This window comes from Mustela putorius, unplaced genomic scaffold (genome assembly GCF_011764305.1).
Source record: "Mustela putorius furo isolate JIRA1106 unplaced genomic scaffold, ASM1176430v1.1 tig00000083_pilon_pilon_pilon, whole genome shotgun sequence".
NCBI classification, from domain to species: domain Eukaryota; kingdom Metazoa; phylum Chordata; class Mammalia; order Carnivora; family Mustelidae; genus Mustela; species Mustela putorius.
Window position 1 is genome coordinate 43,571,019 of NW_025421273.1, and position 21,582 is coordinate 43,592,600.

Consider the following 21,582-nt stretch of genomic DNA (forward strand, 5'->3'; position numbering starts at 1 on the left):
TTCTCTGTCCTCTAATTCTGCCCCCAGTGCTAAGGTTCCTCCTGTCCCATCATTACTTACATTCCTGAAGACATTCCGTGTCTGTGCAGTAGGACTGGGACTGCCTCAACTACAATGAATAAGAAGAAAGGAAAGTTAGCCATTGGACTTAACCAACAAGGGATAATCTTTATTAGAAAAGCCGTGTTTTATTTTTTAATGAATGTTACCATACTAGATATACCAGCAGAATACCAGCAGAATCAAACACTAACATAGACCACACTGAGGAGTAGTCCAGCTTTGGGGGCCTTTTTTCTACTAAAAATAATTTTCAAATATACTGTGATCTAATGCAGTTCACTTATCTAAATTAAGGAATTTTTTTTTTAAAGATTTTATTTATTTATTTGACAGAGAGAGATCACAAGTAGGCAGAGAGGCAGGCAGAGAGAGAGAGGAGGTAGCAGGCTCCCCGCTGAGCAGAGAGCCCGATGCGGGACTCGATCCCAGGACCCTGAGATCATGACCCGGGTCGAAGGCAGCGGCTTAACCCACTGAGCCACCCAGGCGCCCCAAAATTAAGGAATTTTTTTAAAAAGCACCTCTGACAGGGGCATCTGGGTGGCTCAGTGGGTTAGGCCTCTGCCTTCAGCTCGGGTCGTGATCACGGGGTCCTGGGTTCCAGCCCTGCGTCGGGCTCTCTGCTCGGTGGGGAGCCTGCTTAACTCTCTCTCTCTCTATCTGCCTGCCTCTCTGGCTACTTGTAATCTCTCTCTGTCAAATAAATAAATAAAATCTTTAAAAAAAAAAAAAAAAGCACCTGTGACAGAGACTCCTACTGCACGTTAATAGACTTCCCAAAGGAAAAGCTGTCAACTGTAGAAGACGACTAGAGAGTACACTCTGTTAATGAGATTTTTTTCTCACTGAAAATTAGAAGCAGATCAAGAAAAAACCAGATTCTATTTGTAGAAAATGTATCTTTGAAAGGGAGCAATCTATTTTTCTCCCTTTTTGCTTGTATTTGCATAAGCAGTGGCTGGATAAATAAGAAACTAATAAAAATGGATACCACAGGGGTTGAGAGGGGATGGAGGAGTAGACTCTGACAGAGACAAAAGCTGAAGTTTCCAATGTCTCTTTTTCCACAATTTAATTTGGGAACCATGTGCTTATCAATTTTCAAAAAAAAATGTAAAAAGAAAAAAATAATCGTAGACATATATCATCCTTTTATGTTCACCTATGCTGAGACATTTTAGGATGTTTAGAAACGATAATATGATAAACCTTAAAATAGAGATGACTATATAGTAAAGAGAAGGAGGAGCATGGAACTTTTCAAATCAGCCTTGTTACTTTGTAATAATACCCTTTCTGCATTACAGCAAAAACTCAACACTTGCAGTTGCTTGGGGAAAAACAACAACAGAGTTGTTGTGCTTAGCTGGTTAAGTATGAGCTCTGCAGAAAGACCTGGTCTTTAAGTCTGGATCTGCAACTTTCTAGAGTTTCAAGGTCTTGGGAAAGGTCTTTAATACTTCTAAGCTTGAGTTCCCTCACCTGGTAAATCAGGTATACTGTTACCTATATTTGAGTACTAGTAAGAATTAAAACAGATAATGCATATGAAATGTAGTAACAACCCCAAAAATGTTAGTGATTATTACTACTGTGCCATACAAATTATAACCTCATCTAAGCAATTACTGCAATTAACTACACAAATCATTTTGTAATTTGTTCTCTAAGAGGACTGGACTTGCTTTGGTGTGTACCTCTAAAAGTCATCCTACTTGAACTAAAATGGGAAAACAGATCATAATGTAAAAATATGCTGTATATCCTAACCCTAAATATGAAAGGAATTAATCAAAAAACTTCAAAAATTATACATTCTATGGCCATTATCAAAAAGACAAAAAACAACAAGTGTTGATGAGGACATGGAGAGAAGGGAGCCCTTGTGCAATGCTGGTGGGAATGTAATTTGGTGCAAGCCACTATGGAAAACAGTATGGAAGTTCCTCAAAAAATTAAAAATAGAATCACGGTATGATTCAGCAATTCCACTTCTGGGTATTTATCTAAAGAAAAGGAAAGTTCTAGTTTGAAAATATATGCACCCCCCATTTCAGCATTGCAACATTACTTACAATAGCCAAGACATAGAAGCAAGCTAAATGTCCACCAGTGTACAAATGGGTAAGGAAAACATGGCAAACATACACAATGGGATATTACTCGGCCATTTGCAACAAGGATGGACTGGGAAGACATCAGGCTAAGTGAAGGTAGTCACAAAGAAAACATAAATACTATATGATCTCATATATTGTGGAATATAAAAACAAAAAGCAAACAGAGTTTGTGGAAATAGAGACCAGATTATTATTTTGCCCAGATCCATCACAGAAATCACTGTGTGTGGCAGCCCTGGCCTGATGAAATGTATTTCTTAAGTAACAAGACCTGAATGTTAAAACGATTCCCTGATCCATGGGCTGCAGACACTCCACGGTGTGTTAGCAGGTATGAAAACAACATTCACTTTGTTGGAGATCATCATCACAGCTCTTGAGTAACCAGGTACATTGTCCAGGAGCAGTAATAATTTGAAAGGAATCTCTTTTTTTCTGAGCAGTAAGTCTCAGTGGGTTTAAAATATTCAGTAAACCATGTTGTAAGCAGATTGCTGTCAAGCAGGCTTTGTTGTTCCATTTACAGAGCACAGCAGAACAGAATCAGAATAATTCTTAAGAACCCTAGAATTTGGGGAACAGTAAGCACTTGATTTCAGCTTGAAGTTACCACCTACATTAGCCTCTAATAAGACAGTCAACTTGTCCTCTGAAGCCAAGTATTGACATAACTTTCCTCTCTGGCTAAGAAAGTACTAAATGGTGTCTTCTTCCAATAGAAGCTTTTTTATCTTCGTTGAAAATCTAGTGTTAGGGACGTGTGGGTGGCTCAGTCCTTAAGCGTCTGCCTTCAGCTCAGGTCATGGTCCCAGGTTCCTGGGATGGAGTCCCGCATTGGGCTCCCTGCTCAGTGGGAAGCCTGCTTCTCTCTCACTTTCCCTGCTTGTGTTCCTTCTGCAGCTTCTATCAAATAAATAAATAAATAAATAAAGTATTTTTTTTTTTTTAAGATTTTATTTATTTATTTGACAGAGAGAAATCACAAGTAGATGGAGAGGCAGGCAGAGAGAGAGAGGGAAGCAGGCTCTCTGCTCAGCAGAGAGCCCGATGCGGGACTCGATCCCAGGACTCTGAGATCATGACCTGAGCCGAAGGCAGCGGCTTAACCCACTGAGCCACCCAGGCGCCCCATAAATAAAGTATTTTTTAAAAGAAAATCTAGTGTTCCGTATGGTTGGTTACCTTCATGACTATCTCAGCTAGATCTTCTGGGTAACTTGCAGCTTCAACAGCAACACTAGAGGCTTTACCTTGCACTTTTTGTTATGGAGATGACCTCTTTCCTTAAAACTCATGAATAACCTCTGTTAGCTTCAAACTTTTTCTTTTGCAGCTTCTTCACCCCTCTCAGACTTCAGACTTCATGGAATTGAAGAGATTTAGGCTCTTGCTCTGGATTGGGTTTTGGCTTAAGAGAAGATGGTGGCTGGCTGTTCTTCTATCCAGACCACTCAAACTTTACCATTATCAGCAATAAGGCTGTTTTGCTTTCTAATCATTCATGTGTTCGCTGGAATAGAACTTTTAGTTTTCCTTCAAGAACTTTTCTTCCAGGGTACTGGGTGGCTCAGTGGGTTAAAGCCTCTGCCTTCAGCTCAGGTCATGATCCCAGGATCCTGGGTTCGAGCCCCACATCGGACTCTCTGCTCAGCAGGGAGCCTGTTTCCCCCTCTTTCTCTCTGCCTGCCTCTCTGCCTACTTGTGATCTCTGTCAAATAAATAAATATAATCTTTAAAAAAAAAAAAAAAAGAACTTTTCTTTTGCATTCACAGCTTGGCTAACTGGCACAAGAGGCCTAGCTTTCAGTCCATCTCAGGTTTTGACATGCCTTTCTTACTAAGCTTAATCATTTCTAGTTTTTAAATTAAAGTATGAGATGTGGGACTCTTCCTTTCACTTCAACACTTAGAGGTCATAGGGTTATTCACTGACCCAATTTCAACACTGCAGTCTCTCAGGGAATAACAAGGACAGAGGAGAGGGAGAGAGATGGGGGCGGGGAGATAGCCAGTTGGTGAAGCGGTCACGACACACAACATTTATGGATTAAGTCTGCCATCTTATATGGGTGCAGTTCATGGTGCCCCCAAATCAATTATAATAGTAACATCAAAGACTACTGATCACAGATCACCAACATAAATAGTAATAATGATAAGGTTTGAAATATTATAAGAATTACCCAAATGTGACAGAGAGACACGAAGTGAGCAAATGTAGATAGAAAAATGGTACTGATAAGACTTGGCTCAATGCAGGGTTACTACAAACCTTCAGTCTGTAAAAAAATGCAGTATGTAAAAAGTGCAATGAAGTACAATTAACATTAGGTACACCTGTAGTTTAACTGAAACACAGCCACACTCATTCGTCTACAGATGCTTTCACTACAATAGCTGAGGTGACTATAAAGACATCAAGCCTGAAATATTTACTGCCTTGCCCTTAAATCACTGAACCTAGAAAATAACACATGGGATAAGAGGAAAAAACAAATATTTCTGTGTAGCTATATAAAAATGTTCATTTAGAAATGTGAGATGCTCATGAATTACATCTACCTAATAATAATAACACAACAGGGGTGCCTGGGTGGCTCAGTGGGTTAAGCCTCTGCCTTCAGCTCAGGTCATGATCTCAGAGTCCTGGGATTGAGTGGGGAGCCTGCTTCCTTCTCTCTCTCTCTGCCTGCCTCTCTGCCTACTTGTGATCTCTGTCAAATAAATAAATAAAATCTTGAAAAAAAAATACAATTATTTTTTCACTTACTCATTCAAAATATTTAACAAACGCTTACTATGTGCCATGTTGAGTTCTAGGTACTGAGGATATGGTATGAAGAAGACAAAGTTTCTACTGTTATGGATCATAACAGTCTTGGGGGGAAATCAGACAACTGACAAATAAATGTATCATAAAATGTCAGAGAGCCTTGCAGAGAATGAAAACAGGATGGCATTATATCTAAATCTGGCAGCAAGACAGAGGCAGTGACTCTTAAGGGTGTATCTACATGATAGTGAAGGTCAAGGGGATGACCATTCTGGACATTCCAGGCAAAGTAAACAACAAGAATGGTGATGAGGAACCAACAACAAAGCTAGTGTGGCTAGAGCATAAGAGCCATGCTACTTATTAGCTTTTGTATTTAACCCCAGAACCAAATGCTCTCTACACTCAAATCATCACAGTATGCTATTGATGTCATTTGTCTGACTGCCCCCAAGTCGGAGACATATACCAATATACAACAGATACCTACATCGTTCAACAGTGTGGAATTGCAGTACTTTCTCATTATTTTATATCTGAGATATATTTAAATAAAAATATTTTTAATATGTTAAAATTTATAAATTATTACTCTTAAAGTGACTTATTATAATTTAAATAACATGATTTATATATTACAATAAAACATTATGAATACTTAGAAATTAATGTGGATTAACTCATTGCCCCATGTATGCTTTTCTAGTCTTAAAATATGCACACTTTCACATAATCACTATTATGATAACAAATATTAGAAACTTGTATGTACTGAGAACTTTAACTTGTCTTCTTTAATCCTCAACCAAGGGCTGGAGGCAGGTTCTATTTTTGCTATTTTATGAATGGATGAAACCTGAGTTTGTGGAAGGTTAGCTACTTAGTGTGAACTCCAAATTATAATTTTTTTTCCAAAGTCTAAATTCTTTTTTTTAAGATTTTATCTACCTATTTGAAAGAGAGAGAGCACTAGAGAGAGAGAGCAAGTACCAGTGGGGGGCAGAGGGAGAGGGACAAGCAGACTCCTCATCAGCAAGGAGCCTGATGTGGAGCTAGATTCCAGGACCCAGGGATCATGGCCTAAGCTGAAGGCAGGTTTAGTTTAACCAACTGAGCCACCCAGGCACCCTAAAGTCTAAATTCTTAACACAATTTCATTCTACTTCACAATGTACAAAATTCTGTGTCATAATTTTAGTTAACATATCATTACATTCTCTCAAGCACAATTCTGAATGGTTACAAAATACTTCCATGAACTGATGTACTATATAACTGATCTGAAGCAAATTCAGATTAAAATGAAAATAACTATAGGTATAGTTAATCAGCCTCTAAGACCAACAGAGCCAACAATTCCCTTCTGCACTAAAAGAGATCGTTCTGGAGGCGCTGGCTGGCTCAGTCCATACAGCAAGTGACTCTTGATCATGAGGTGGTGAGTTTGAGTCCAGTGGAAATTTCTAAAAAAAACCACAGGAAGAAAGAGTAGGCCTCCCTTTGGGACTATAATTAAAAATAGTAATGTAGTAATGTAGAGGGCACCTGGGTGGCTCAGTGGGTTAAAGCCTCTGCCTTCGGCTCAGGTCATGATCTCAGGGTCCTGGCATCGGGCTCTCTGCTCAGCGGGGAGCCTGCTTCCCTCTCTGTCTCTGCCTGCCTCTCTGCCTACTTGTGATCGCTCTCTGTCAAAGAAATATTAAAATCTTAAAAAAAAAGTAATGTACAATTTGTCCTGCTATGTAAGTTTCTAGAAAATTAATTAATTCACATATAATTGGTAAAAAGAGAAATTATGCCAGTTTAATGTGGAAGCTATGTTGGTTCATAAGAAGTGATTTTTCTTAGGTAAAGGCAGCCAGAAGAGTGGGAGTCAAATGCTCTTCAGCAAGAAAGGATAAACCCTGTGGCTCATGCTATGCAGACAGGAGCTCCCTGAGCTTTAAGAAAATTAAAAATGAGGGCCTGTGGGCATGTGCACAAGCTCACACACACATACCCAAGAATGAGAAGAATTTATTCACTGGGAGCCTGGCTGAGTGCAGTGAATCTTTGGAACATTCCACCAAGAGCTGTGGTGGAATCCTGGTCTTCTGGTCGGTATTCTTTGAGTTTGCGGTGACACTCTCCATGTTCACAAGGAGGCAATGCTGCAGGTTCTGAATAATGAATGAGGTGCCAAAGTATCATGACCACATTCCTAGTCCAGCACTTAGCGTGCTTCCAAAACAGAGTTTTGGAATATATTTATATCTATACCTATGTCTATAACCAGTGTTCAGATTCAAACACCTATGATGAATACATTACAGTCTTTAAAAAATTCAAAAACCATGAATTTAGTACAACAAGAGAATCTTACTGTTTTGATGGAACTCTGTTTAAACAAAGGACTAATTTACAATACATCTCAGTTTTCTTTTGACTTATTTGATTGAAGAACACAGTGGTACTACTGATGCTAATTTTGGCTACTCCAAAAGGAAACTTTTGTGAAAGCAAATAGAAGGAAACCAAGGATAATATGTGAAGGAAATAAAAATGCCAGTATCTATAGGATGGTCATGGACTTCAATTATTTTCTGTACTACAATGGAGGGGATGAGGAGGGAACCACATATGGATTATCTATAGCCAATAGCTGCAGTCCTGGTATACTTTCATGTTAACATTGATCCCAGGATCCCAGAAAAGAATTAAAAGTAGATTTAGATCTCTCTACCTAACTAGGATGGTCATGGAGAGTTCTTGAAGTGAGTTACCTCCAAAATCACAGACATCACAGTTATGAGTATAATAAATAGATTTCTTCACTGGGGAAAAAGGCGGAAAACAGGGATTAAGAGAGACTGAAAGAGGAGCATCTGGGTGGCTCAGTTGTATCTGTCTTTGGCTCAGATCATGATCTCTGGGTCCTTGGTTCCAGCCCTGCATTGGCTCCCTGCTCAGCGGGAAACCTGCTTCCCTCTCTCCCACTCCCACTGTTTGTGTTCCCTCTCCCCCTCTCTCTGTGTCAAATAAATAAATAAAATCTTAAAAAATAAAAAGAAAGAAAGAAAGAAACTGAAAGAATAAAAGATACCTGGCACACAGATTTCATGTTAGGGAACATTAAAGAACCTAAAATAGTTGTTAGGATATCCCAGAAGCCTAATAGAATACCTTTGCTATTGGAGGTCTATGGGAAAAATGCAGATCAAAGAGAAGATTCTAATGACTTTTAAAAAGCAGGTAGTGGATCTTCTATGAACAATCTTACTTTGTTGAGAAAAATTATTGAAAAGAATTACAAAGAACAGTCTCTTTTTGGAGTTATCAAAATGTACCTGTTATGGAGACCTGGATGTACCCCCAACTTCATAGGCTGAAGCCCTAAATCCCCAATGTGATGGTATTTGGAAGCGGGGCCTTTGGGAGGTAATTAGGTTTAAAGGAGGTCCTAAGGGTGAAGCCTCCATGATGGGATTAGTGCCCCGGAAGAAGAGACTATAGCCCTTGCTCTCTCCATGCTATGTGAGGATACAGCAAGAAGGCAACCGTCTGCCAACCAAGTACAGTTATCACCAGACACCAAATCTGTGCGCACTTGGATCTTGGACTTTCCAGACCCCAGAACTGTAAGAAATAAATGTTTGCTGTTCAAGTCACCTGTTTGTGGCATTTTGGTATTTTGCTATAGTGGCCCGAACTAAGTACCTAAACAAGAAGTTATTTACTATTTTCCTATGTCTGCTCAGGGACCGAACATAGACTGGAACTCCCCTCCCATCCCATGAACAGGAGCTGCCTATGCACTGGTAAATACAAGAGTGGTTAAAAGTGAAGCTTTACTTGAAGTCAGATAAATTCAGGTTCAAATTCTGTGTCTGTTACTTTCTATAAAGTTTCAAACTATAAAAGACGTTAAATATGACCTACCAATGTCACTGGGTTGCTTCTTTACTGTCCCGGACATACCAAAGAATTAGAGACCTCAGACCAGAATGGGGAGATAGAGTTTACCGAGGAGATACTAAGTATAGCACATTTACAAGAGAGAAAGCGAGCAAGAGTGGCAATGCCTCCAAGAAGCTCTAGCTGCTTTAAGCCTGCTTTCTGTATATGTACATTTGGCTTTGACTGACATTTTTGACTGACAGCTGATGGTTATATAACATTTTGGCTTCTGCGCATCCACCTACCCATGATGCATTCTGTTAAAGCTCTATCTACTTACGTCTTCCATATTCTTTTTTTTTTTAACATTTTATTAATTTGACAGACAGAAATCACAAGTAGGCAGAGAGGCAGGCAGAGAGAGAGAGGGAAGCAGGCTCCCCACCAGAGCAGAGAGCCCAATGCGGGGCTCGATCCCAAGACTCAGATCATGACCTAGCCGAAGGCAGAGGCCCAACCCACTGAGCCACCCAGGTGCCCCTGTCTTCCATATTCTTGAGTTTCTAATGAGTATTTGCCTGGACCTTAGGGCAAGCTACACCTTTTGTGTGCCTGCTCATCTCCTGGAGGTCCTCTCGTCGCTTCTGGGCCAGCTCCGAGGTTAGGCCTCTCCTGCTGTTAGCCCCTGGAGGTGGCTGTGAAGGTGTGGCTGTTAACACTTAGGGATGGCTGCAAGGTTGTGGCCACCATGGGCTTTCTCCCTCCTTGCTCAGACCTAACTACCCTAACTACCTTCCTAACATTATGAACCTTAAGGCATCGTTAGGATTAAATGATATAATTAAACATATATAAAGTAAAATATGTATATAAAAAACTCAGTTCATGGCCCATAGGATAATGTTTTTAGATCACAGCATCACAGCAATAATATACAGGCAAGAGAGAAAATGTCTTTTTACTATACAACAGGGGTGTGTGTTTGTGAAATAAGCATGCTCAAATTTATCACTACTATTTTTTTTAAAAATGAAACTCTAAAACCAACAACAAAGTACTTTCAAAGCAATGACTAAACAGTTGGGTCAATGTCTTCTCTAGCCAGACCTCACACAGCTCACAGTTGTAAGGCTGGCTTGAAAATATCCAAGCAGGGAGATTCCTGCGGCTTTCCTCAAAATATCAATACAGAACTTCCTACATCCTAATGGGGCTCAGTAATGTTCTAGTAGTTCTTAGGGAAAGAGAAGTGACCAAAATGGACAAAAGCCTACCATACAATAACTCTTTTTTAACATTCTGGGTAATATATTCTAGACACATGCATTTGTAATACAGTTTATCCTTGAACACAGTGAGTAGGGATGTTGGCCCCCTGTCAAAAACCCGTGTATAAATTTTAACTCCCCCCAAACTTAACTATTAATACACTACTGCTGACTGAAAGCCTTACCCATAACAGTTGATTAACACATATTTTGTATGCTATCTGTATCATATACTGTATTCTTATAATAAAGCAAGCTAGAGAAAAAGAAAATGTTAAAATAATGATAAGGGAAAACAGTATGGTACTGCATCTATCAAAAAAACCGTAGGTATATGTGGACCCGCACAGTACAAACCCATGCTGTTCAAGGATCAACTGCATATATGTATGTGTATATAATCTTACAAAACAACCCTCTCCATGTTATCTTGCTATCTTTTTTGCCATATTCAACAATCAGTCACAAATCTTTTTTTAAAAGATTCATTTATTTATTTTAGAGCACACATGCGTCGGGGGGGAGGGACATGACAGGGTGAGAGAAAGAGAGAGAAACAGACTCCCTGCTGAGTGTGGGGCTCAATCCTATGACCCTGAGATCATAACCTGAGCTGAAACCAAGAGTTAGACACTTAACCAACTGAGCCACCCAGGTGTTCCTAGTCACAAATCTTTTAATGTCCAAAACCAGCTCTACATTACTTTAATGTTGCATAGTATTCCTTTTAATTATACATGAATGTATATTTCCCAATTTATACATGAATGTTCCTATAAATACATTCTTACTCACTTAATTAATCTCTTTAGGATAAGGAGAGAAATTTTTAGAATAAAGGTATACACATTTTAAGTTTTCTTTTTTTTTTACTTTTTTTTTTTTAAGATTTTATTTATTTATTTGACAGAGATCACAAGCAGGCAGAGAGGCAGGCAGAGAGAGAGAGAGGAGGAAGCAGGCTCCCTTCAGAGCAGAGAGCCCGATGTGGGGCCTGATCCCAGGACCCTGGGATCATGACCTGAGCCGAAGGCAGAGGCTTAACCCACTGAGCCACCCAGGTGCCCACATTTTAAGTTTTCATAAACATTATTCAATTACAGGAGGGATACTTTAAAGAAATGACAAAATACAAAAAAATATTCAATTCAAATATTTCTATATAATCATACCACTGCAGAAGTCCAATGTTTCAACTGGGAGATCATCTAGAACCTAGTATTTTGATCATACTTAGTTCTTTTTTTTTTTTTTTTCAGGATTTTATTTATTTATTTGAGAGAGCATGAGCAGAGGGAAGGGCAGAGGGAGAAGCAAACTCCCCACTGAGCAGAGAACACGTTGCGGGGCTCCATCCCAGGACTCTGGAATCATGACCTGAGCCAACGGCAGACGCTTAACTGACTGAGACAACCAGGTGCCCCTGATCACACTAAGTTCTTAATGACTGAGTATCATCTCTACATATTTTCCTATAACATTAACAAAATAACTTGTGGCAACCACAATAATCCATGCACCTTTCAAGCTTGAAGACATCAAGCTGGGTTAAAGGGGAAGTCTGAATATTTTGAAAATATTTTTTTAAATGTCTAAACACTAATAGGTTGGGATTCTTTGCCCAAATGATATACATATACTTTCTCCAAGCCTACAAAATACCTTCTGATTTTGAGTTTAATTAATTTATTGAACCAAAATCAATACACAACCTAAAGCCACTAACAAGGGAACAGGGAAATTCATATGCTATACCCTGATGGTACAAGTGATTTTGATTTTATACCTATATAAGGATAGTTAGATAGATATGTATATCTGTAAAGATCTATAAATGCACAAGATACGTGACTGGGAAGTCCACAAACTAAATGCAACTTCTAGCCAAGCAAGCAATAGTGACCACGGGGTCAGAGCTGAGGGGTAGGCCACAGGAAGTTGCCAAAGTCAAAAGATTTAGACTTTTTGTTCTATTTTTCTATATTGTTTCAAGTATTCACAATTTTTTAAAAAAAGATTTTCTTTATTTATTTGACAGACAGCGATCACAGGTAGGCAGAGAGGCAAGCAGAGAGAGGCAGGGGGAAGCAGGCTCCCTGCTGAGCAGAGAGCCTGATACGGGGCTCGATCCCTGGACCCTGAGATCATGACCTGAGCCGAAGGCAGAGGCTTAACCCACCCGGCGCCCCAAGTATTCACAATTTTAATATTTACCTCTTACTTGTGTTTCTGAAAGAGAAAATACCAATTATCATTACACTGTTAAAAATGTTGAAATCTTAAACCTTAATGTGCTAGTATTTGGAGGTGGGGCCTTTCAGAGGTGATTAGAGCATACGGATGGAGCCCTTATGAACAGGACTGATGTCCCTTTTTTTCTTCACTTTTTTTTTTTTTATTTGAGAGAGTGCACATGAGCACTGGAGAGGGGAGGGTCAGAGGGAGAAGCAGACTCCCCACTAAGCAGAGAGCCTGACGCAGGCTTGATCCTAGGGCATTGGGATCATGACATGAACCGAAAACAGACACTTAACCAACTGAGCCATCCAGGCGCCCACAACGAATGTCCTTTTAAAAGAGACCCCAGAATACTCTTGTACTCTCTCTACCATGGGAAGATCAAACCAGAAAACAGGACTGCAACCAGGAAGAGGGCTCTCACCAGAACCCAACCATGCTGGCATCTAATCTTGGAACTTCCAAGTCTCCAAAACTGTTAAGGATAAACTGCTGTTGTTTATAAGCCACCCAGTCCATAGTATTGCTGTGGAAAACTAAACTAAGACATTTGCTAACATGAAAAGATATACAAAGTAAGAAAAAAACAGTTGCAGAAATGTATGTGTACTATGGCTCCCTTCTATGTAAAACAAATTTCTAGAATGGTGTATGTAGCAAACTGTATTTTCCAAAACCATCCATAGCCTTATTTCCAGTCACATATGATCTTCCAGATCTTTCTACTCCCTATTAAGAGGTGGAGAGTCTTAACTAAGAAATTTTGGGGTGCCTGGGTGGCTCAGTGAGTTAAAGCCTCTGCCTTTGGCTTAGGTCATGATCCCAGGGTCCTGGGATCAAGCCCCGCATTGGGCTCTCTGCTCAGTGGGGAGCCTGCTTCCTCCTCTCTCTCTCTGCCTGCCTCTCTCCCTACTTGTGATCTGTCAAATAAATAAATAAAAATCTTTAAAAAAATTTAAAAAAAAAAGAAATTGATTAACATTAATTAAAATTAATCAAAATTAACTCAAAATGGGTTAAAGACTTGAATGTAAGATCTGAAACCATAAAAACCCTAGAAGAAAGCACAGGCAGTAAGCTCCTTGATACGAGTATTAGTGGCATATTTTTGATCTGACTCCAAAAGCAAAGATAAATAAGTGGAACTAGGCGAAACTAAAAATCTTCTGCAAACTAAGGAAACCATCAACAAAATGAAAAGGTAACCTACTAAGTGGAAGAAAATATTTGCAAATCATCTGTCTGATAAGGGATTAAAATCCAAAATATTTTTTTAAAAACTCCTATACCTCAATAGCAAAAAAAAAAAAAGTCTGATTTAAACATTCTAAATAGACATTTACCCTAAGACGACATACAGATGAAACAAGTACATGAAAAGATGTTCAACATCACTAATTATCAGGGAACTTCAAATCAAAAGTACAGTGAGACATCGCCTCACACCTATTAGAATAACCATTACCAAAAAGACAAGAAATAACAGGCATTAGTGGGACTTGTGCACTACTGGTGGGAATATAAATTGGTGCAGCCACTATAGAAAATGATGTAAGGTTTCTAAAAAAAAAATAAGTAAGATTGGAACTATTGCTACATGATACAGCAATTCCACTTTCAGGTATTTATTCAAAGAAAATGAAAACACTTATTTGAAAAGATATACGTATACCCATGTGCATTCTGCCACATTATTTTCAAGAGCCAAGATATGGAAACAACCTAAGTGTCTACCGATGGATAAAAATGGTGTGTACACACACACACACAGACACACACACACATGAATAATATTCAGCCACAGAAAGAATGAAATCTTGCCATTTGTGACAACCCAGATGGACTCTGAGGACACATGCTGAGTGACATAAGTCAGAGGAGACAAATACTGTATAATCTGTCTTATATGTGGAATTTAAAACGACTAACCAAATAAATACAGAGAACAGACTGGTGGATGCCAGAGGTGGGTGGTAGAGGTCAGGCAAAATGGCTACAGGGGTCAAAACTTTGTATCTATATAAGACGATAGACGTTAACTAGACTTACTGTGGTGATCATTTAGTAATATGTAAGTATCAAATCATTTTGTTGTATACCTGAAATTAAATGTTATTCGTCAATTATAGTTGAAAAAAAAAAGGAGGTGGAGTCTATTTCCTCTCCTCTTGAACCTGAACAGGCTTGTTGACCACTGTAATCAAAAGTATAACAGGGAAAAAAAAAAAAAAAAGTATAACAGGGGCGCCTGGGTAGCTTAGTCAACTGAACGACCAACTCTTGATTTTGACTTAGGTCATAATCTCCAGATTGTGGGATCAAGCCCCACATTGGGCTCTGTACTCCGGGCAGGGAGTGTGCTTGAGGTTCTCTATCTCCCTCTGCCCCTCCCCGCAGCGCTTGCATGCTCTCTCTCTCAAATAAATAAATAAATCTTAAAAAAAAGATGTCGTGCCTGGGTGGCTTCGTCAGTTAAGGATCTAACTTCCACTCGGGTCATGATCTCAGGTTCCTGGGATGGAGACCCACTATGGGCTCCCTGCTCTGCAGGGAGTGTTCTTGTCCCTCTCCCTCTGCCCCTCCCCCACTCATACTTACTTTCTCTTAAATAAGCTTTTTTTTAAAAAGAAAAGTATAACAACAAAAACATTTAATAAAGAGGGCTTCTGGCTGGCTTAGTCAGTAGAGCATGTGACTCTTGATCTCAGGGTGGAGAATTTGAGCCCCACATTGGGCACAGAGCCTACTTAAAATGAAAATTTTTTAAAAGGGGCAGCTGGGTGGCTTAGTCAGTTTGGCATCTGCCTTTGGCTCAGATCATAACCCCAGGGTCCTAGGATTGAGCCCCGCATCAAGCTAGCTGCTTAGTGGGGAGCCTGATTCTCTCTCTGCTACCACTCTGCCTGCTTGGACACTCTCTCTCTCTCTGTGAAACAAAAAAATAAAATCTTGAAAAAAAACTTTTTTTAAAGTATAACAGAAGTGCTGTATGCAACTTTTTAGGCCAAGTCATAAAAAGCATCCAGATGCTGGGGTGCCTGACTGCCTCAGACAGTAGAGCATGTGACTCTTAATCTTGGGGCTGTGAATTTGAGCCCCATGTTGAGTGTAGAGATTACTTAAGGAAATTAAAAAAAAAAAAAAAGTATCCACCTGTTGCCTGGTTCTCTCCCTCCCACATCCTCCCTTGGGATGGATACTCAACCTTGGAACCAAGCCACCGTGCTGCGAGGAAGCCAAGCAACCACACGAAAAAGCCATCCAAGTAGGTGTTCCGGCTGACAGCACTAGGTAGGGTTTCTGTCATCTACCAGTATCAACTGCCAGACAATGAGTAAGTAAGCCTCCACATACTTCATGCTCCCAGCCTCTGAGTCTTATAGCTAAGAACCCAGACATGATGCAGCCCATGAGCCATCCCCACGATGCTGCGTGTGAACTTCAGACAGACAGTCTGTCAGCTTAATAAAGCTTTTATGCCACTAAGTTTTGGAGTAATGTGCTCTGCAGACATACAACTGGAATAATATAAAAGAATCAGTTCATATTCAGTAAAGAAGCAATGAGGGGTGGGAGAATATAGGGAGATTTTTACTTTCTCTTTCAACACTTAGTATACTGCTTGAATTATTGAATTAAATATACTGATATGCAATCACTATTTTATCTTTTAAATAAAACATAACCTCACTTCCTAATTGGTAAAGTGAATTATACCTCTAATCACAGGAGGACTAACTAGTCTTCCAGTGCCTGGATGATACTGATAGAAAGTATTAAGATTTGAAAGAAAAAGTAAAAAAGAATTTCCTTTATTGACTAAAAACTCAAAAGCTAATCAGATGATTAAAAAGGCTTTGTAGCCACATGAAAATGGTAGATATCAGTATTAAATTGGGGAAATATATACATAAAAATACACACATACCACAGTATCTAAATATATATTTGTTAAAAATATCTGGGAAAGTGCACACCAAATTCATTTAGGGAAGTCAAGAATAAGCCACATACAGAGACGTGAGTGACGAGTTTAGTCTTACTTTTTTTTTTAAAGATTTTATTTATTTATTTGACAGACAGAGAGAGATCACAAGTAGGCAGAAAAGCAGGCAGAGAGAGGGGGAAGCAAGATCCCCACTGAGCAGAGAGCCCGATGCGGGGCTCGATCCCAGGTCCCCAAGATCATGACCTGAGCCAAAGGCAGAGCCTTAACCCACTGAGCCACCCAGGTGCACCTAGTCTTACTTTTAATGTACTGATTTTTTTTTTGGAAGGACATATTCATATATTATTTCAATAACTAAACATTTTACAATTTAAGTTTACAATTAAATAAGAAAAAGATACTATCAGTAGCCATATTTGCTAGGTGGAGAGGTTTTTCAAGAAAATTTTTCAGACATACATATTTTTCTTCTGGGAAAGAGGCCAATCAATCTTGATGCAACTAATTTAAGTACAGTGAACATTAGCCACAATTTACAGGGCCTTTGGGCCTATTAAGAGAAATCTGACCAAGGATCTCCCAGATCACATGCTTATAGTATTTTAATATGACAATAAAGTTAAGTAAATTAAAAATGTAGAAGTTTCAGTTATACTGTTTAGACCTGAAATACAGAGCTCGACAAACCAAAAAAAAAAGGGATTATCTGTGTTCCAAATCTTAGGTTACAACACAGAACAGGAAAAACACAGAGCATAATCCGAGTTCACATTACTAAATCTGTTCTCTCTTTCTGGAACTTCTATCATTAATAGAAGAAACTTTATGCCAAGAGGCAGCTAGTCAAGGAGAAGAGGAGGGGTGGAAAGGGAGCAGAAGAGGGTGCAGCCGGCATAATTCTGCAAAAGGCTTCAAGGAGAAGAATGGAAAAAGTCCCTCTGCAGGCCATTTTTATTGTTTTAAGGAAGTAGTAGTCCTTAAAAACAAACAAACAAAAACAAAAAAACACTATACTATACCCCAAAACAACTAAATATAGTTGTTACAAGGATTTTTTTTTTTAATACTAACCTCACAAAAGACAAAAAAAATACCAGACAACTTAAAAAAATGATTTATGGGGCACCTGGGTGGCTGAGCTGATTAAGCATCCAACTTGATTTTGGCTCACGTCACCATCTCAGAGTCATAAGACCGAGCCCCGTACTGGGCTCCGTGCTCAACATGGAGACTTCTTGTTCGTCTCCCTCTGCTCCTCCTCCTTCTAGTTTTTTCTGTCCCTCTCAAATCAATCAATCAATCAACAGAATCTTTTAAAAAAATGATTTATAATTAGATTACAATTTTGTGTGGGCATCTTTCTACACATGTAGTAGTACTCTACTATCATATCAACAAAAACCCATATTCATCACTGGGCATATTCCCATATTAAATTAAGTAATGAAACAGAAAAACCTGATATAGATGTCTGATTTTAATTGCAAGAAACTCACTGTATATTCTTATCCACTTCTTTGAGTCTTATCTGCCAGTATTTGATGAGTAAAGCACTAACTAGAATAGGCTAGAAATAGACTATAATCTCTGATAATGTCTCTATTTGTTAATGTTTCTGAACATTCCTAAGACTAATAGAAACATACATGCACCCAGCAAAATACAACTGTTATGAACATGTGTATAACTCAATGATGTAATTAAATCACTGGAAGGAGATATGCCAAGTGAGTAAGCAAAGCTTTGTCATCAGCACCCCAAAATGGGCATTCTTTGTACTGCAGTCTTACCGACCTTACCCTTAAATTCTGTCTACAATGTATCATCTAAAACACTCCTATAACACAGTCAGAAATACAGTCACTTGTGTTAAGGTCAATAGTGCAGACAAGACAATAAAATGAATGAAAATCATACTTACTATTCTTTGTACTAATACGGCTTAGCAGTTAAAGAATCAAAACGCACATAAGCACTGATGAGGCAACAGTTAAGAATTTGAATTGCTGCTTGTGTCTGTTTTGCCTTAAGAAACATGTAAGTGTCTTCTATTTTTTTCCTAAGGTTTTATTCATTTATTTGAGAGAGAAACGGAGAGCATGAATCAGGACGGCAGAGGGAGAGGGAAAAGCAGAGGGAGAGGGACAAACAGAGGGACAAGCTGAGCGGGGAGCCAAGTACAGTGCTCAATCCCAGGACCTGGAGATCACGACCTGAGTGGAAGTCAGATGTTTAGCTGACTGAGCCACCCAGGTGCCACTAGCTTTTTCTATTTTTATATATATATTTTAAATACTGATGAGAAAAAAAAAATCTACCAATTTAGAAATCAAAGAATGTAAGAAGAGAAAAAAGTCTTCTTAGAATTATTGGAAAGCAGGGCACCTGGGTGGCTCAGTGGGTTAAAGCTTCTGCCTTCGGCTCAGGTCATGATCTCAGGGTACGGGGATTGAGCCCCACATCTGGCTCTCTGCTCAGGAGGGAGCCTGATTCCCCTTCTCTCTCTGCCTGCCTCTCTGCCTACTTGTGTTCTCTGTCAAATAAATAAAATCTAAAAAAAATAAAATAAAATAGAGAAAATGAGAGATAAATTTATTTATTTTTTAAAGATTTTATTTATTTATTTGTCAGAGAGAGAGCGAGCGAGAGCGAGCACAGGCAGACAGAGTGGAAGGCAGAGTCAGAGGGAGAAGCAGGCTCCCTGAGGAGCAAGGAGCCCGATGTGGGACTCGATCCCAGGACGCTGGGATCATGACCTGAGCCGAAGGCAGCTGTTTAACCAACTGAGCCACCCAGGCGTCCCGAGAGATAAATTTAAAAAAAAGAATTATTGGAAAGCTAAACATCATAGAATATATTTTCTTTTCAAATAATGTAACAGTGCATTCAAAAATTTTATTCCTGGGACGCCTGCGTGGCTCAGTGGGTTAAAGCCTCTGCCTTTGGCTCAGGTCATGATCCCGGGGTCCTGGAATCAAGCCCCGCATCATCGGGCTCTCTGCTCAGCAGGGAGCCTGCTTCCTCCCCTCTCTCTGCCTACTTGTGATCTCTGTCTGTCAAATGAATAAATAAAATCTTTAAAACAAAAATTTTATTCCTTAGTGAAAAAAGTCTGTCTTAATTATTGTATATTATTTTACTGCTTATAATGTCTCTGAAGTAGCTTACAAAATTTTATTTTTAGGGGCGCCTGGGTGGCTCAGTCAGTTAGGCGCTGATTCTTAATCCTGGCTCAAGTCATGATCTCAGGGTCATGGGCTCAAGCCCCACATCAGGCTCTGAGCTCAGCAGAAAGTCTACTGAAGACTCTCTCTTCCTCTCCCCCAGCTTCTCCCATGGCAGGAGCTCTCTTTCAAATAAATAAATAAATAAAAGTTTTATTTTTAAGATTAATTATTTGACTAGGTAATGCATTCACATAGTTTTAAAATGTCAAATACAGTGAAGACTCTCCCTTACTGCTTTCTCCTACTGCACCCCTACCCCAACACAGGGCCCTTGATCACAAATACAGTGTTTTTAAAGGTGCTTCTAGGAGACCACCAGGCAGCAGAACTGTGCACGGCATTATAGAAACCATCCAGGGCCTACAGTTGAATTGCCAGGGTTGAATATGCCTCCGCCACTCTGTGGTCAGCTCTAACACCTGGGAAAAGTGAATTAAACTCTCTGTGCCTCAGTTTCCTCATTTGCAAAAGGCAAATTCACATCAGAGACTTTCTGTGGGTACTAGTAGCTAGACTAGCTTCAAATTCTCTTTAACATAGCCATTATTATAAACCCAAGGTAAATCCCTTGGAAACCATTTCTACATATTTACAAACGTATTATACTGACATACACACACACCTCCCATACACACACTCATACTCCAACGTGCAAAGACTTCTCTATGGCTTTCACTATCACTTCTCAGATACTTCTAAAATATGTTTCTTCTTGTATTTCTAGTTTGTGTGCTCTCTCCCCAAAAAACGCAGTTCCCATTCCCCCACCCACCCACTTCCCCTCCCACAGAGGCAACCACTTTCAACTTTTAGGTGATTATTTTAGTATTTACCTCCATATCTTTATAAATATGCATTATTGCTTCTCCTTGATTTTCCAGTGTTTTTTAAAAGATTTTATTTATTTATTTGACAAACAGAGAGAGATCACAACTAGGCAGAAAGGCAGGCAGAGAGCGAAGGGGAAGCAGGTTCCTGGCTGAGCAGAGAGCCTGATGTGGGGCTCAATTCCAGGACCCTGAGTTCATGGCCTAAGCTAAAGGCAGAGTCTCAACCCACTGAGCCACCCAGGCGCCCCTTGATTTTTCAATTTTAAACAATATCCATTGATTCGCCAGTATAAAATATGAAAGACCAGAATGTTGCACTGGAAGTGTGAGAAATGTCTGGATTCTGGATATATTTTCAAGGTTGAGCCAAAAGGATTGTTTCTCCATTAGCTATGAGGTTGAAAGAGTAAACACTGACACAAAAGGTATGGCTTAAGCAACCAGAACAATGGAGTGAATGGAGAAGTCAAGAAAGTTTAAGGTTGGGGGCAAGAAAAAAAGTTTGGTAATGTGCATATTAACTGTAAGACACCTACTACTTATCTAGATGGAGATGCTGCATCAACACTTGGACATACAAAATTCTGGAATGTGGGAGCAAGCAGTGTCTTGGCTGCTCTTGTTCTAAGGTACAACTTTGGCTCTTTCTTGTTTTGGCACTTACCCTCCCTTTGAACCTATTCATTTTCTGTGCCAGGCTCTCCTGTGTGAGCCACATGATTTCCTTTTAATACGTCTTTTTCTGCTTAACTCAGCCAGAACTTCTATAACCTATAATAAAGAACCTTAACTGATATTGTGACTAAATTAGGGAAAGCAGTTAGCTTAAATTGTGAATGAATAGAACTTTATCGAAATAGAAAGGAAATAATGATAAAATCTTAACTGCTTCTAAGCTGAATACCTTCCTTGGCAAAGCCCATCTATTCCCCCAGAACAGGCAAAACTAAACTGCAGCCCAGCATCCAACTAATGAGCTAACCATAAATGCTCATTAGAATCCTCAAGTTTCGGGGTGCCTAGGTGGCTCAGTGGATTAAGGCTCTCTGCTCAGCGGGGAGCCTGCTTCCCCATCTTTGCCTGCCTTCTGCCTACTTGTGATCTCTCTCTGTCAGATAAATAAATGAAAGCTTTAAAAAAAGAATCCTCAAGGGCGCCTGGGTGGCTCAGTGGGTTAAGCCGCTGCCTTCGGCTCAGGTCAGGATCTCAGGGTCCTGGGATCGAGTCCCGCATCGGGC

At 39.6% G+C, this 21,582-nt stretch overlaps 1 protein-coding gene across 4 annotated transcripts in view; it reads right to left on the bottom strand.

Annotated features, from left to right (window-relative positions):
• Positions 1–21,582, bottom strand: part of SMIM14 (small integral membrane protein 14) — a 76,055-nt gene that overhangs the window by 21,097 nt on the left and 33,376 nt on the right. For all 4 annotated transcript variants that reach the window (XM_045076643.1, XM_045076652.1, XM_045076654.1 and 1 more), the window contains exon 3: positions 61–109. In XM_045076643.1, coding sequence (XP_044932578.1) covers positions 61–109 — 49 coding nt within the window. The remainder of the gene's footprint in view (positions 1–60; positions 110–21,582) is intronic.